Consider the following 13427-nt stretch of genomic DNA (forward strand, 5'->3'; position numbering starts at 1 on the left):
TCGTGCCTCCGTCAGTTTTACCGCTGTCAGTATGTCCAAAAGTGTCAGATTTTCCAAAAATGTCAAGATCATGTGAGCTATGGTGCATCTATATGTGGTTGACAGGGATAGGGTCCCCCTGGGCAGCAAGCTACTTGTTGTTCCAGACTTTGTATGATTGACATCGACCCAACACTGCGTAACAATGTCTGAGCGTGTGCGTGTGGCCAACTTGACAGTTCAGATGTTTAGTTTGTCGAGTGTCGAGAGTTTTTGTGCGTGGATCAAAGATTCGCATTTATTATACACGAATCTAATATCAAAAGTGATAAGTAATGGCCACAAGGAAACGTTCCGGTTCCGGTTCAAAGCGACCGAAGGAAAAAGTGGTCTATATTTACGAACTTCTCTTGCACGGAGCGAATGCTGACAGTAACAAACAAAATTTCTGGAATGAATTCTTTCTGCTGCAACCTAACACGGAGGCATTTGAGACTGAGCTGCAAAAATTGGATGCAACGAAATTGTGTGCAGCTAAATCAAATCTTTTCCTTCTATTGGAAAAATGTGTTGAAATAATGGACTCCAACGATGTGAAAAGAACACATAATGCCCTTATTACGCTTACCATCCTAACATACACAATGTTTAAAAAATATAACAATGCTGAAGATGGAACTGAAAACGTTTTCTCTGAATTTCAAATTACTGACGTCGAAGAACACATCAAAAAGCTGGTGGAAAAAATTAAAGAATTGGTTATCTGCGATAACTCGGACACACTGCGGTACTACTGCTTCAAGTTGCTGTTCATTGTCGCCTCAGGAACTGATAATTTAGATGACAACTTGCTACTGGAGTACATCATGTCGAACAATCTGTTTGACTCCTTGAAAAAGGTTCTGAGTGATTCAACGGCACGTCTAGAACATGGACACGATATTGTAATTCTTTTGGCACTTCTAGTAAGTTTAAGCTCTTAATTTTATTCGAATTGTTCACAGTTCACAGACTGAAGCTTATGTTTGAATATGTGGCAAATAAAGCTATCCAATCAGACGACAGCTTCTTTTCTCTGTATATCGTCAGCACTTGCTACTAATTTTGCGTTTCTTTTTCAGGTCAACTATAGAAAACACGATGCTACTAATCCGTATGTAGTAAAACTGTCTCTACTTGATGATGAACTTGCTCTTCATGGGTGAGTACGTTTTGCAATCAATTATATAGCCATTACACCTACATTTAAATATTGTTTGATGTTTAAAATAGCATAAGGTAGTGTTATTCTTCGTTTGTACTAAAACATTGAGCTTGCCTTTAATTTAGTATTCCCTTTGCACATTACAGCATATTTTCCAAAGTGCCTTGTCGTTTATGACAACACGTATTATTTTCGGAGGGATTCGAGATTTGGGTAGATGTGTGTTGTAAACGATGACTTCAATCACCTTTTTTGTTTTCTCGTTAATAATTTCATTCTTGCAATCTAACTGCACAATCAGGTAGGAGAGTGATTTCTTTAGCAGTTGGTTTAGTTTGTTTGCGAAATCGAGCTTATAATCACGAGGAATCGGTGATTGAAGCCATTGTTTAATCCCAAGTTTTGAATCATTCTTGATTTCTCTTCTTTGCTAATACTTTTTATCTGTGAACAGTGCCCGATTATGGACAGTTAGATGTTTGCTCGATTAAACCTTTGATTCTGCATATTGGGGACAATATTAATATTAATAATCCAGATCTCAGCGGCGACGGTGGTGTAGTGGTAAGCGTGACTGCCTCTCACCCCAAAAGGCATGAATTCAATCCTAGTCGGCGCCGCCGGAATTATCTGAGGCATAAAATCTCTGATCACGTCTTCCTTCGGATGGGAAGTAAAGCCGTTGGTCCCCGGTCTGTGATTGTGTGATGGGTCGATGATAGGTAGCGTCCAGGAGTGGGAGCTGCCTCCCTGCCTCCCCTCCCTCCCTCCTAAACTTTAACTGAAATGGTTATGGAACTTTACATGAACGTTTGTGTGATAAAGTTTTAACCTTATGTATTATAGTTTTTTTTTGGAAGTGGACCTTATAAATAATGGGTTGTTAAGAACCATTACCATTCAAAATTCTTGTTTTCTCCATACATTTTCGGAAAAAGAACTATATTAGAACCTTTTTATTTATGGTTTGAAAACTTTAATAGTAATGGTTATGGTAGTTAGTAAGGTTGGGAATGGTTTAGTATTATCGGTCAACTTTACGTGGAATATATCGTGAATTGGTGATCAGTATTTTACAGGCAACCAAGTCACGATATATTCCACATAAAGTTGATCGCTGTTACAAAACCATTCATGGATCTTACTGACTACCATAACCATCAAAGTTCTCAAACCATTCGTTTAAATGTTCTAATACAGTTCTCTTTCCGAAAATGTATGGAGAAATGAAGAATTTGGAATGGTAATTGTTATGTACTCAATTTCTCTTGGGGTAGATTCATTGCCCTTACCACAACAGCACAGACGAAAACCTACCTTGTGATCGAGCCACCGACAGCTATGCACTTCACAGCCACCAGCGTATGAATCGAAGAGTCACCGTTGGCGGTACACGCTACAGCCACCAGCGACGGGATGCCTCTCTCGAACGAAGGACCACGACACAAATCGTGATCAAGCCACCGACAGCAGGAAAGTTGAACTCTTTTAAAAGTGTCCACTAGGTGGAACTTATGGAAGATGAATCGAACACCACCTGCAACCAGTGGATGAACGAACAGGAACTGGACGAAACACGAAAGCTCGGGCAATCAATTCTTTCTTCGGCTGCGTCAGCCAATCAGGATGCGCCATTCGATGACGTCGTGCATTTTCCTACTGGAAGCGTTCATCGCGTACAGTAATGGTTCTTAACAACCCATTATTTGTAAGGTCCACTTCCAAAAAACCATAATACATAAGGTTTTAACTTTATCATACAAACGTTCATGTAAAGTTTCATAACCATTTCAGTTAAAGTTTAGCAGGGATTATAAACAATTTATAGTTCGTGTTTATGCGGGTGGCGTCGCGTCGGTAGCATTGGTACTCAGTCCGGAAAACAAAATCGACGGAAACAAATCAAGAAGAAAAAAACCCTTCCGGATAAATAACAGCGAGATGGTGGCTAGAACCTGTTAATAGAACGCCAAACAGGGATGACAGATAACTCGATTTGAGGAGGTAAAATCAACTCTTAACCAGCCCCATCCATTAAGAAGCTGGCTTACCTTCTCCAGTCGGACTATCGTTCCTGTTTGGCGTTCCTTTAACCCTTTACTTCCCAAAAGGTTGTCTTGTATTTTTGACTATATGTTTTTAGTATTACTTCAACGTGAAGTCAACGATTTACATAGTTGAAGATGCTAATTTCAAATAACAGACTGTAGTGGTAATTTTTATACGATAGATGGAGTAGATGAAAGCATAGAGTTGATAGTTCCGTTAGAGTACGGCAGTGTGAAGATTGTATATAGATATTAGAATAGCGAACTAGGACAACTTTTAAGGAAGGTACAACAAATCGGTTTTTTCATCTCTCTTTACCAAACTTCCCCTTTGGAGAGGGATGGTGAGGGGTGTCCCCACCCCCCCCCCCCCGCCACCACTGGCAAAAAGAGATGAAAACCGACCCGTTCAAGTACCAACTGTGTGTTTGAAACAGTTCTACCGATTTTTACCGCACTTCAATTGTTATTTGAAGGAAGGCATCCAGTCGTACGAACTCTATGCTTTCATCTACTCCATCTATCGTATAAAAATTACCACTACAGTCTGTTATTTGAAATTAGCATCTTCAACTATGTTGTCTTGTATGTTAAGTGTATACACACTCTGTGCCTAGCAGTGCACAGTGGTCCAGAATGCAGATTTAGCTGGAATGATATGTTTTGAGCCTGAAATTGAAACTTTAGACTAAAAGTCTCTTCTACAAAGTTGTTCCTTATAGTTAGGCCCTCATTTTTATGACAATGAATTCTAGGGTGGTTCCTATTATCATTAAAATCAAAAATCTAACTTTTTTGTTTGAATAAATTAAGGTATACATTCTTCGGCAAAGTTATAGCTGAGCTAATTTCAAGCAACTTTGTTGAAAATAACTTTTTTGTATCTCTTAAATTGGCCGATTTAGAGCTATTTTCTTGAATTGAGTTAGGGTGGCTCTGAAAAAAACAGTTTTTTTGCTCTATTTTTCTTATTTCGAATTTCTCAGCAAAGGTGTCTTCAGATAACTTTTAGATCTTAAAAAGGCGCAAATTTTTGCTGCACAAAGCATGTCAATACCTTTCGCCGATCAAGAGTTATTGACGTTTTTATACTAAAAATATGCACTTTTCAAATGTTAATATCTCTGGTTGGGGCAAACAAAAAAAAAGTTTATTGGCAGCATTTGAAAGGGCGTATGTTATTCTCAATAATATGAAAAAATTGGAGGTATGTTATTTTTTAAACTCGTATAAAATCAATTTGAATTTATTCATATTTTTTACTATATTTGAGTATATCTTTTTTATTAGAAGAGATACAGGCAACAAATTCAGCTATAAAACATTCGTTTTAAAGAGTTTTAAAAGTCTCTACAAGATGACTTTCATGATAAATTTCAAATAAAAAAGTTATTGGCAAAAGATGGATTTCATAGGACCACTCTAATGACAAATTTATATAAAATGAGATAGTACATTTGTTTCAATATTTGGACATTTAGTGTCTTCAAAGAAGTTTTGTTCTTAAAAATTCCCTTCTTTTGGTGTTTGCAGACGTCAGGGTGGTCCTCAAATTAGGGAATTTTTAAAACTAACTTTTTTGTTTTACAAAATATAAACATGTGTTGTTCAAAAAAGTTGTACTTAAGTTACTTGCAAGCAACTTTGTAGAAGAATTTATTTTTCTATCTCTTAACGTTCTCATTTTAGAGTAATTTTTCGGAGTTGACTTAGGGTGTTCCTGGAAAAAATAGTTTTTTAGCAATAACTTTTTTATTTGAAAATTCTCATGAAAGTTATCTTCTAGAGCATTTTTAAAACTCTTAAAGACGAATGTTTTATAGCTGAATTTGTTGCCTGTATCTCTTCTAATAAAAAAGATATACTCAAATAAAGTAAAAAATATGAATAAATTCAAATTGATTTTATACGAGTTTAAAAAATAACATACCTCCAATTTTTTCATATTTTTGAGAATAACATACGCCCTTTCAAATGCTGCAAAAAAACTTTTTTTTTGTTTGCCCCAACCAGAGATATTACCATTTGAAAAATGCATATTTTTAGTATACAAACGTCAATAACTCTTGATCGGCGAAAGGTATTGACATGCTTTGTGCAGCAAAAATTTGCGCCTTTTTAAGATCTAAAAGTTATCTGAAGACAACTTTGCTGAGAAATTCGAAATAAGAAAAAACAGAGCAAAAAACTGTTTTTTAAGAGTCACCCTAACTCAATTCAAGAAAATAGCTTTAAATCGGCCAATTATGCACAAGTTCACACTCTTTCTCAGTCCAACTTGCTAAATATAAATCGAAAATGCTAATCAGTCCCACCTTGATGTTGACTGGCGATGGCAGCTTTTATTCTCTTACACCGATTCCGTTTTCGAGGTGTACCTAACACTGAGCGCCAACAAGTGCGAGCTATTGACAGCTCAGCATCATTCGTTTATAAACAAACATGCACCAAACAGCTACACCCTGAAAAATTTGGGTGTACGGTAGTACAGATCTGCTGTTACTCCAGAACAAAAACGAACGACATAAGCGGCTTAAAGTTGGACGATCGGGTTCGTTCGACATTCTCTTTTAAAAGCTTTTTCGTTTACCTCACGTTCGGCTCTTCGCATGTATTGGTATGTTCTGAAACGTACCGACCCGACGACGAGCTATCAACCTTCGTCAATGAAAAAGCTTCGTGTTTTTTTCATTCATTTCGCGAGCATTGGCCTGTTCAAAACCGCATTTGCATTGAAAAAAGGTGAGACGCTTTTCCATCTGTGTTTATATAAGTGTAAAACTATCAAATAAGAGTAGTGAAATTTGAGAAAGTTGGAGCAAATAACCATGACTACAAAATATTCGACGAGGTATGAGAAGGATTATGCATGGAGCGCGCCGGATCCCAAAGTACCGACTGCTGCTCGATGCACCTGGTGCAATAAATCATTCAAAATTGATACGATGGGAAGGGTGGCCTTTGGGAGTCATGAAAAAAGCAAAGGCCATCAGCATCAGGCTGCAGCACGTCGCTCAAATTTGCCGATCAGCAGCTTATTTGGAACGAATGGTAAGCTCCGAAATAAGACGCTTGATTATACCACAATGCACTGAAACTTGCAACGAAGCTTCGATTATTGTTTTGGTTGCTATCGAATCAAGTTCATCATGTGCTGAGACTTTAATACAAGAATTCTATGAATTGAATACTGATCTTCTATCTCAAATTTCAGATCGTTCAACAAATGATAAAATCATATCTTCAACTTCAAGTTTGACTGTCGATCCCAAGGTGAGTACAACTACCTTGGTCGATCCAATTCAGACAAATGCTTCAACATCATCTGAAGTGGCAGTAGGCGCCAATCAGGCTGTCATGAAAAAGTATTTTTTAAACGATTCGGTGACGTCCGCTGAAATTTTATGGGCACTTGAAACTGTGGCCACCCATGGTTCATACCGTAGTGCAGGTACCAGTGTTGCTCTGTTCCAGAAGATGTTTCCTGACAGCCAAATTGCTTCGAAGATGGAGATGAGCCGCACCAAAGTTGGTTATTTCATCACACACGGTCTGGCACCTTACTTCAAGAAGATCTTACTGACCAAAGTTGAAAGTTGCTCCGAGGTCGTCCTTGAATTCAACGAAACACTGAACAAAATTGCACAACGGTAGCAACTTGATGTAAGCATTCATTTTTGGGATGAATACAAGCAGGAAGTACAGACAAGATATGTAGGCTCAGCTTTCTTATCATCGACACGAGCGATTGACTTGATGAGTGGGATCAAGAAGTGTTTCGAAGCATATCCCGGACTGTTGAAAAAAGTTATTCAGGTGTCTATGGATGAACCCAACGTGAACTGGCGACTCCTTAACGATCTGTCCTCCGAATTGCAAGAGATGCGTGAGAGCAGTTCCTTCAGTATACTCAGCATTGGCAGTTGCGGTCTTCATGTAGTGCATAATTCGTTCAAGAGCGGTATGCAGAAAACGGACTGGAAGATCGATCAGTTTCTGATGTCGTTGTACTACCTGCTAAAAGATGTTCCCCTAAGACGTACTGACTTTATAGCAGTTACTGGTAGCACCATATTGCCGCTCAAATTTTGCGGAGTCAGGTGGGTGGAAAACCAGCGAGTAGCAGAACGAGCTCTAGATATGCTTCCTCATCTGCGAACATATGTGAAGGCAGTAAAATTTCAACAAGAGTCAAAACGAAAAGAAAGTCATCCCGATTTCAGGAGAAGCTTTAAGGCGGTTTACAGCTCCAACGCGTTTTCAGTGGTGTCCCAAGCGGTATCGGATCAGCTCTTTGGACCTAAATTGAGCTTTTTTGTAGCTGCAGCGGCAAATGTGGAACCATTTTTGAAAGAATTTCAGGGTGATGCACCACTTGCTCCCTTTTTATACGATGAACTAACAAGCCTAGTTCAAAATGCGATGCAGAGAGTGGTGAAGCCAGACCGCCTTAAAAAGAAACCTAAAGCGCTAACGGAGATTGACTTAAATCAGGACAACCTTCTTACATCAGCTGAAGTAGACGTGGGATTTGCTGTAAAAGCGGCTATCAAAGCGGAAGGAATCCGTGGAAAAATGTCTGAACAACAACTCTTGGTGTTTCGTAACGACTGCAAAAACTATTATGTTGCATTTTTGACGAAACTCCTCGATCGTTCGCCACTTCGATATGCTCTAACAAGGTATATTTCTTGTTTAAGTCCATCTGTCATTTCAAACTCCCCAGATGTAGCCAAGAAACGACTTGAGTTTTGTTTGGAACATATGGTGGAAAAAGATCATTTGGCTGGAGCTGTTGCGGACAAGGTGAATGATGAATATTCGCAAATCTGCACGATGGCTTTCTTCAAGTTAATTGCTTCAGGATATCGCAGACAGGAGACACGGGTCGATCATTTCTTCAAACAGCTTCCGAATTTGGCATCGTTTGTCAAGAAGATATTGATAATATCTCACGGAAATGCAGCCCAGGAGCGCGGATTTTCCATCAACAAGGAGTGCATGGTGGTAAATCAATCCGAGGAAAGCCTGGTAGCACAACGCACTGTACATGATGGGATTTTAGCGGCTGGTGGTGTGACCAACATTCAAGTGGACAAGCAGCTTATTCAGTACTGTCGAAACGCCCGAGGTCGGTACCAGGAATTTTTGGATGCAAAGCGAGCTGAGGGGATTGCAAGCGATAAAGAAGCTAGCCGAAAGAGGAAAGCGGACAAAGCAATAAAAGAGCTGGAAATGAAACAGGCTAAACTTTAGGCAGACGCAGAGAAAGAGGCTGCTGCTTTGGACGTTAAACTAAAAGAGCTGAGAAAATAAAGTGTAATATTAAGGTTTCTTTTTAAATATAAACTGATTCGACCATTTTGTATGGAACATAAACATATTTTCCTATTATTTTTGTATCATCATCTGGATTCAGCTATGAGTTTGGTTTTCTGTTTTTGTGGATGAAAATTGTCGAAAACTTGCTTAGTTATTTTCATTTTATTTTGTTTGAGGCAAACCGGGAAAATATTAATGTTTTAACCGGGAAAACCGGGAAAAACCGGAAATTTCAAAATAAAAATTCTATGGCCACCCTGTGCAAGTACCACAAGTTCAACAACGCCCAACTATGGACAGCTCAATGTTAATACCATGTAACCTTTGAATCAGCGTACACCAACATGATAATCTACTAAGAAACACCTAAGAATGTATAGAGATAAAGCTCAAAATTACAATATTAGCTGATGGTACTTTATAAACATTAAACTGTCCAATATTGGACCCCCCTGCGAACACACGGCGTCTGCACGGTAATGTGGGCCGTCAGAATGGTTCACCGATTGCGAAGTGAAGTGCTTCTCAAACTGAAGCGATACATTTCTCAATTTTCTCAACGTTATCCTAACGTAAACTTAATATTATCACCCATATGCCCGTATACGCCCGAAACACATCCACCACACACAATCAAATAAAAATGTTTCTGTGTGGCAAACACGTCTAGACATAAACGAGAATATGGGTGTATATCTTCACTGTAACAACTACGGGTAATCATCGAAAATACTTGCCTTTTTTACTCAAGCACTTTTGAGCAAACTGCAATCAGTCTCTCATACTCGAAATGTGTCACGAACTAATTGGCACAACGACGCCCTATATGCTCTCTGACCAGCAGGGTGCGCGGGACTTTAAGAATCAAACAAATTAACAAATGTACTAGCTGACCCATCTTGCCTCACCTTGCCCTACTCCTGCTAACTACTTGATTAGAAATAATATCCGTGACTATTCACTTCCGCTAAGAGATACTCCTGCCGTTTCCACTTCCCAACGCGTTTCAGCTAACCCCGGTGTACCTTATAATGAAACACAACATGCCGAGAAATACATTGTTAATTTTTTTCTTCCTTAAGCTTTTATGAGACAACCTAGTTTTGATATTTTGAACGATATTTTCTGAACACATGTTACTTAAAGTACACAGTAAAATACTCTTGTTTACAACCGAGTCTAATGGATAACTCATTTCTGATAAATATCCATTATGCTTTTATGGGCAGTGCTACTACAGGTTACGAAAACACGATTCGAATGAAAAAAGCTTACAACCAACGTCAGGAAACTATCATTTCTATCTTTTCTCAACGATACGTCAAATATTATTAACGAATTTTTGAATTCATCATCAAAACGTGTATTTGAACTAGCTGACCCGGCAAACGACGTACTGCCTAGTTGTTTGATATAAACCCGTCGAAGCCCAAGACGAAAAAAAAAAATCTTGCAAATCCGTCAATCCTTCTCGAAAACTTTTTCATTTTTATTTATAGAGATACAAATGATTTGTTTACCTTCGATGCCTGTACTATTTTTGCAATAGTATAATTGTGTGGCAAGTACAATCATACTCTATTGCCCAGGGAAGTCGAGAAATTTTCCAACCCGAAAAATTCCTAGACCGGACCGGGAATCGAACCCAGCCACCTCCAACATGGTCTTGCTTTGTAGCTGCGCCTTTAGTGACTGTGCTATGGGAGGCCCCTGATTTGTTTACCTGTTTAACGTATAGAATGCACCTTTCTTTAAAAAGTACGCTCTTCTTTGACTTTACGGTTGAGTTTCTCAGTCAAAGAACAGCCTATTATTGAAAGAAGGGTGTATTCTCTAGAAGGTCGTTTGTTTGAATATTCCAATCATTTTTATTTAACATATTTTTCGATGCCCTGAAAGCGATACTCTACCTCAATGACATTTATTTAGATTGTTTTCCGTCGATCTTGCCTTTCCGTGCTGAGCACCAATGCTACCAACGCCAGGGAGGCAGCTCTCCCACACCTGGACCCTACCTACATATCGACCCATCAAACTCATGAACCGGGGACCAACGGCTTTACTTCCCTTCCGAAGGAAGGCGTGATCAAATATGTTATGCCTCAGAACATCCCGGCGGCGTCGACTGGGATTGAACCCAGGCCTGCTGGGGTGAGAGGTAATCACGATAACCACTACACCACCGGCGCCGCTAATGACATTTATATCAAGAGCAAATTTTCATTATGTCGAAAATAACATTCGCACCGATATGATAAAAATAAAGTTTTGTTTTGATGACCGAAAAGTTATTCCTATTTCCAATAAACACATATAATCTCATAGTGATAGCAAGCAATGTTTATCATATTAGGCAGGGTTTTAATCGTACAAAGCAGATCGCTAGCTTCCATGCTAAAAAATACTGTTTTTTTGAGTCAAAATTTATTATACGTCGTTTGGCTTCCTAATGTTGCTTAAGTCAAAGTGTATTTACCAGGATATTCGGGATAATTATCAATCACGTATCCTTACGTGCAGTCCATTCTCCATTTTAGGACCACCGAAATCATTTAGCAACAAACAGTTCGATTTATTCACTTTAATAAACAGACAAACGGTATTTCCATAGAAATCAAGTGACTTAAGTAACGTCAAAAAATATTTTGATCGGAAGTTACGTCAAAAAGCGATTTGAATGGTAAATAAATTTACAGTACGGACAGTATATACTGACTATAATGAGTTACCTCTATGCATTAATCGTATATCAGTCCCAAATGGATTTTCGTCAATTTTAAGATAACATATCAAGTTGAACATTGCATTAGGTCCTAAGTAACATTGACAGATTCTCTTCATCGACTTTCTCTTTGTATTCCCACGGCCATGTAAAGACATTCCCAGGTATTTTCAGCTCACAAATCGATAAAAGAAGCTTTTATCTAGCATCTAAAACGACAAACACAACAAGAAACGGTTATGTGGTCAAGTTATTAACGAAAGAGAAAGTCGACGAAGGGAATCGATCAATGTTACTTAGGATCTAATGCAATGTTCAGCTTGATATTATGTGATAAAACTACGGAATTTGATCATGAAAGATGTGAAAACAACATCAAGTCAGTTTGTCCCATCAAGCAAAGTAATCGCATATCAGTCCCATCCTGGAATTCAATCGTCCAGAGGTCAAGTTACAGTTCTGCTTTTTGAATCGCTATATTTTTTGTTAATATAACAATACATGCAAGCTTCTTTGCAACTGATTTTAGCTTGACAAAATGATCGATTTGTTTACTATGATTGTTTAAATATTTACATGGAAATTGCACTTCTTAACTTCAACAGGCATTTTCTCAATGCCTACTTTTTTCCATATGGGACTGATAGGGCGTTATAGCAACCGGTGGAAACTAATAATTTTAAATTGGCTCACTACTTGACTAGCCTATTGGTCCTAAGCAAATCGATTAACTTACCCCATTCTAGTTGAAATTCTTGTACTACACTATGTTTGTTTTGATTCACTATGAAAGTTTGACAGATAAAATCAGGGTTACGTAGATTTTCCTGCATCGTTTAGCTTGAGACCGAAGAGAGTAATATAGTTGAGCCAAAAAGTTGAGCACGTTTCTTCGGGACCTTCTGGTCTTATAGTTATCTCTATGGTTATAGTCAGTATAGTGTAATAGCAGGAGCATTGATTGACACCGATTGCTTGCCTTTGTTTACCTTTGTTACTTTCGACGTAATGAAAATTTGCTCTTGATATAAGGTCTGGGCCAACAGGCAGCTTGCTGGAGTTAGAAGCAAAATATTGTAAACATTGCTGAACATAATGCGAACAGATAGAAATACGTCACTGCCAACAGCTGCTGTTTCGTGTAAAAAATAAAAATTGCAATGAAATACGAACACCACTAAACATTTGCTCATTTCACTAACATCAATAAGCCCTATGGCCCAGACCTTGTATAAAGGACATTGAATCTACCTCCCTTCGCTTCAGCAGCTCTTGCGCTGAGGCACCGATGGGAACTCCTCCATGCAAAATCTGATGTTTTTTTTTCTTTATTAACAAGATGTTTGGCAATAGGTAAGCGGATGCTGCATTTCTGACCTTTACCGATTCAAAAGTCGAGATACTTTCGCAAGTCTAGCGGAAATCCCTTCACGAATAATGGCGACACTTGCTTATCTTTTTTACAACTTCAGTTCGTTACCCTTGTTCGCCAACAGCTTCATTGCTGTCTGATTTGCTTGATTTTTGTTTTATTGCTTCACCATAGAACAGAGAGGTTGAGCATGTGAACGAATGAGAAGTGAGTTAGCATGTTAATTTATCTAACTTTTTCGAGCATCGCCGGGGATTGTGTTATTGTTTCATTCTTATTTTACATCAACAGCCTGAATGAAGCCCCAATGATGGTGATCTTATCAACTATAGTCAAAAAAATACATTCAAGCATGGTCATAACATAAAAAAAAACATTTATCTTATAGTCAATTACTCCTGCCGGCGAAAAACAGAAGAAAACTTTCGACGAAGCGCAACTGGGGGATATTCAACTAGCATATTATAAAAGAAAAATATTTACCTATATATGTAATTGTAGCATGTTAGCTTAGTCTACACCGGTGATACTAGAACGCTAGAACTAATTTTAAAATAAAAAAAAATCAATCTAGACATTTTCCTACCATACATCATTTGAAATGTTCCTTCCTTCTAGTTTTGGCCACGTTATCTCTGCAACACTCTTTGAGTTTATCAAACAACAAACTACGAACGTACTATCAGTACAAAACAATTCATGGATCAGCTCACTTTCGTCGATGGTGGGAAACATGTTTCTCTCTGATGAAGTTGACGAAAAAATGTACCAAATCAGGTA

The 13427-nt window shown here is 38.3% G+C and overlaps 1 protein-coding gene across 1 annotated transcript in view; it reads left to right on the forward strand.

The window, feature by feature from the left end:
* Window positions 1-250: 250 nt before the first annotated feature.
* Window positions 251-13427, forward strand: part of LOC135706957 (armadillo-like helical domain-containing protein 3) — a 42374-nt gene continuing 29197 nt past the window's right edge. The window contains exons 1-3 of the mRNA XM_065228647.1: window positions 251-944; window positions 1101-1180; window positions 13266-13424. Of these exons, the coding sequence (XP_065084719.1) occupies window positions 315-944; window positions 1101-1180; window positions 13266-13424 (869 nt within the window). The 5' untranslated portion in view covers window positions 251-314. The remainder of the gene's footprint in view (window positions 945-1100; window positions 1181-13265; window positions 13425-13427) is intronic.

This window comes from Ochlerotatus camptorhynchus, unplaced genomic scaffold (assembly GCF_037179485.1).
Source record: "Ochlerotatus camptorhynchus isolate MF236.1 unplaced genomic scaffold, CSIRO-AGI_Acam_v1.1 ptg000299l, whole genome shotgun sequence".
Classification (NCBI taxonomy): Eukaryota; Metazoa; Arthropoda; class Insecta; order Diptera; family Culicidae; genus Ochlerotatus; species Ochlerotatus camptorhynchus.